Source organism: Condylura cristata, unplaced genomic scaffold, assembly GCF_000260355.1.
Source record: "Condylura cristata isolate star-nosed mole 26May11 unplaced genomic scaffold, ConCri1.0 scaffold00028, whole genome shotgun sequence".
In the NCBI taxonomy this organism is placed as follows: Eukaryota; Metazoa; Chordata; class Mammalia; order Eulipotyphla; family Talpidae; genus Condylura; species Condylura cristata.
This window is the reverse complement of record NW_004567129.1, coordinates 773,848-777,245: the sequence shown is the minus strand read 5'-3', so window position 1 is coordinate 777,245 and position 3,398 is coordinate 773,848. Positions and strand designations below refer to the sequence as shown.

Genomic DNA, 3,398 nt, shown 5'->3' with positions numbered 1-3,398 from the left:
AGGAGGTGTCCACGGATGGGCAGTGAGCTGAGACCCAGCCCCACGCTGTCAGGGCACACACTGCAGGAACCCACATACATGTCAGGGAGACTTTCTGGAGCTCCTCTTGATGTTCTCTAAGATTGCTGGGGGTGAGGGGGAGGGGGGCTAGTCATTGTCTGTGGAATTGAGTTAAATCCCAGCCCTGGCCAATACATTTGCTCATTTTGCCAGAACTTGGTGAAGGTCTCAGGCCTCTTGGTTGTCACACTGAATTAGATTATCTCGTGAAGGACATCTTCAGGCTCGGGAGCCCCGCTCTGACTCTGGGACCCAAGTTGCAGGCAAGCAGCTCAGAACAACACATCAGTCCCTCCGATGGCCACCGGGGCCTCTGGGGGTCTCTCCCCTTCCCAGGATGCACCAGGAGGACCAGAAAGTTGAGGCCTGAAGACAAAGCTCTGCTCTGTGTGTGTGTGTGTGTGTGTGTGTGTGTGTGTGTGAGAGAGAGAGAGAGAGTGAGTGAGAGCTTGAGAGAGAGCAGACGCCTGCGTGTGCACGTGTCTGCCCACACCAAGGACAGAGGGAGGGGGAGCACAGCCAGGTCCGCCAAAGGACAGTGTGTACTGGTCGGGTTAATAGGAGGCTGCTGGTGATAATGCTCCAGTCCCCCAGCTCTGGGAGTGGCAGCAGAGTGTGGAAGGGCCGCGGGGAGAGGGCTACGCAGAGGAGCGGGGTCCGGCCGGTGGTGTCACGAGGGCGCAGCCATTGTGTGTGCCGGGCTCACCTGCTGGACTCTGGCCTGTGTGTTCCCATTAAGAGAGCAAAGGCCAGGGCCTAAAATCCCAAAGGGGTGAGAAAGCAATAGGATGGAGAGATCCTGGGAAATAGCTTGGCCCGAACCATGTTTGAGAGAGGAGAGCCCCCTCCAGAGCGGCGGTGCTGCTGAGGACTGAGCCTTTTTCTCATTGGCTTTCCTGAGGGGTAGTTTGCACACAAGTGACACACACTCAGTGCGCACCTTTTCAGTGTACAGCTCAACAGATGTATACAAGCACCACCGCAAAGACCGAGCAAGTCCATCACCCGAAAGGGAGCCAAGAATTTTAACGTAAAAACTCCCCAATTTAAAGGGTTGGTAGCAAATCGAGAAAACTTACATGCTGTACAAATCAGAAAACTTTGCCTCTAGCTGTTTCGGAGTTTCTGGGCTCCCAAATTAGGGGGCTCAAAGCAGGAAAGGGGTCCTCGGCAGGAGTGTTGTGAAGCAGGAGTGTGGCAGGTTTCGGGAGGAGCCTGGGGCAGTGCTAGTCGAAGCGCCGAACCCCCAGAAACACCCAGTCACCAAGCAAGGGCCAGGAAAATATCTAGCAATATTTGCACTTAGAAATACACAGAGCTCCTGGCTGTTTCAGAAAGGAAAGCACTGAATGGAGTGGGCCATTTGCAGTCAGGAAGAGCTGCAGAGAGCGCCCCAGGGTGGGCGACTCTGTCTCAGGCTCTCCTCAGCCCCCTGCTGGCACAGTTCTGGGGAGCCCACAGGAGAGTGCCCCCAGCACTCCCACCCACACTATGAGGCAGCTATTATTCTCCCCATTTTACAGATGAATAAAGTAAGATGCAGAGGAGGCTCCCTGGTGGTGCCGGGGGTAAGGCTCAGCACTATCAGCTGTCCGCAGCCACTGCAGTATGAGTTTCAACCCCAGCCAGGGAGTGACCCACAGGGCACAGCAGACCTCTCCTGTCTCCCTACTGCTCCCCTCAGCAGTGTGTTTCAGTCAATCTCTCTATTCTGCTCCCCACTCTGTCTCTGGTGAATCCTCTCACCCCCCACCCCCACACTTCTGGCCAGCACCCTGTTGTCGTATGTATAAATAAATAAAATGAATCTTAAAAAGAAAGGAAGATGTAGAGAAGTTGAGGATCTTGCTCAAAAGCAGTAATGGTAGGGTTAGAGCCCACTAAGTCTTTCTTGAGAATCATGTGGGATGATCGTGGGACCCACACACCAGTGCCGGACGAATGTCAAGCCAACGGTGGCATTCTTCCCACAGTCCAGCCTTAAGCAACACTCTGGTGACCCACTGGCTTGAGTTCGGTATGCTAAGGTGGTCTTTATTTCCATCCCTGGTCTAAGATATTGAGGGGTGGTCCACTCAACCCCCTCTCAGGGCCAGGTCTGCCCCTTACCAGCAGAGCGGTGATGACCTATCAGAAAGGGCTTGCTGACCAGGGGAAAGTCTCTGTGTCCTCAGTCTACAACGGCCATAGCAGCAGTTAGTGCTGCTACCACATGAGCCTGGCTGTGTGGCCTCAGCTTCCGTCTTGAACAGAATGGCGCAACCGATGTCTGTGGCCTGGTTGATCATTGCCATGATTGTTCTTTCAGAACAAAGAGTATGTGGAAGAGAAAGAAGCAAAACCAAACCAGGCTGTGAGCACCACGCATGTGCAGGCTGAGACCCGGGAGCCCTGGGAAGGTGAGGGGGACCCCATCTGCTCTATCTCACATCATATGCCTGGGACTTACGTATCTGGGTTGCCCTAAAGTCACAGGAATATTTCTTCTCTGTGTATGTTATGTGGCCTGCTGCGATGTGTTTATTTTCCTTTGCTGTACATTGTTACAGGTTGCTCTTTTCAAAGTTTAATAAAAAAAAATAATTTTGTATAATAGCCACATGACTCCAAAGTCAAATTGACAACATGAGGTTGAAATTGAGTTTCTATCCTTGGCACCTGCATCCTGTTTTCCCCATGTACAAAGTTTTCACCTTATTTCTAGACTACGTTAATAGGCATTACACACGTGCGCGCACACACACGCACACACCCTTAGATGAGCAGAAGCATACCATCCACCTAGCTTTATCCCATTTACAGCAGGGCCTGAGGTCCCACAGTATCCACAGATGTTGTACTGCTCCAGGTTAGGTGAACACGCTGTCCCGAGTGGCCTCTGCTTAGTCTCCACGATGACTCTGGGACTCAGTCCTCCCAGCGGGAGTACATTTTCACTCCGCCTGTTTTCCTGCAGAGCACCAGAAGCCTGCCCTGCCAGAGGGGGCTGCAGAGAGGCTGCCCCCAGTCAGCCCTTCAGGGATGGGATCTGATCGCTTCACCCAGGCAGAGGCTGTGCCAGGGCAGGGGAATGGAGTTCCTGGTCTGGCCCAGCCCCCTGGCCACCTGCTGCTGCCCACAGGGGCGGAAGCCAATGGGGCGGCCAGTGAGAAGCCGGAGACTAGCCTGGAATTGTCTGTGGCACCAGATGTGGTCAGTGAGGCCCCCACTGACCAGGAGGCTGCACTGGTTGCCGAACAAGGAGTTTCAACCAACAGACCTGCTCCCCATCCTCAACCCTTAGAGGAAGGCATGAGGCTGACTTCGGGACCACCTGCCCAGGCCAAAGCAGCTCACAG

General features: G+C 53.9%; 1 protein-coding gene across 1 annotated transcript in view; it reads left to right on the top strand.

The window, feature by feature from the left end:
- Positions 1–3,398, top strand: part of MYLK3 (myosin light chain kinase 3) — a 27,542-nt gene that overhangs the window by 3,272 nt on the left and 20,872 nt on the right. Inside the window, exons 2-3 of the mRNA XM_012730447.1 lie at positions 2,369–2,459; positions 3,017–3,387. Of these exons, the coding sequence (XP_012585901.1) occupies positions 2,369–2,459; positions 3,017–3,387 (462 nt within the window). The remainder of the gene's footprint in view (positions 1–2,368; positions 2,460–3,016; positions 3,388–3,398) is intronic.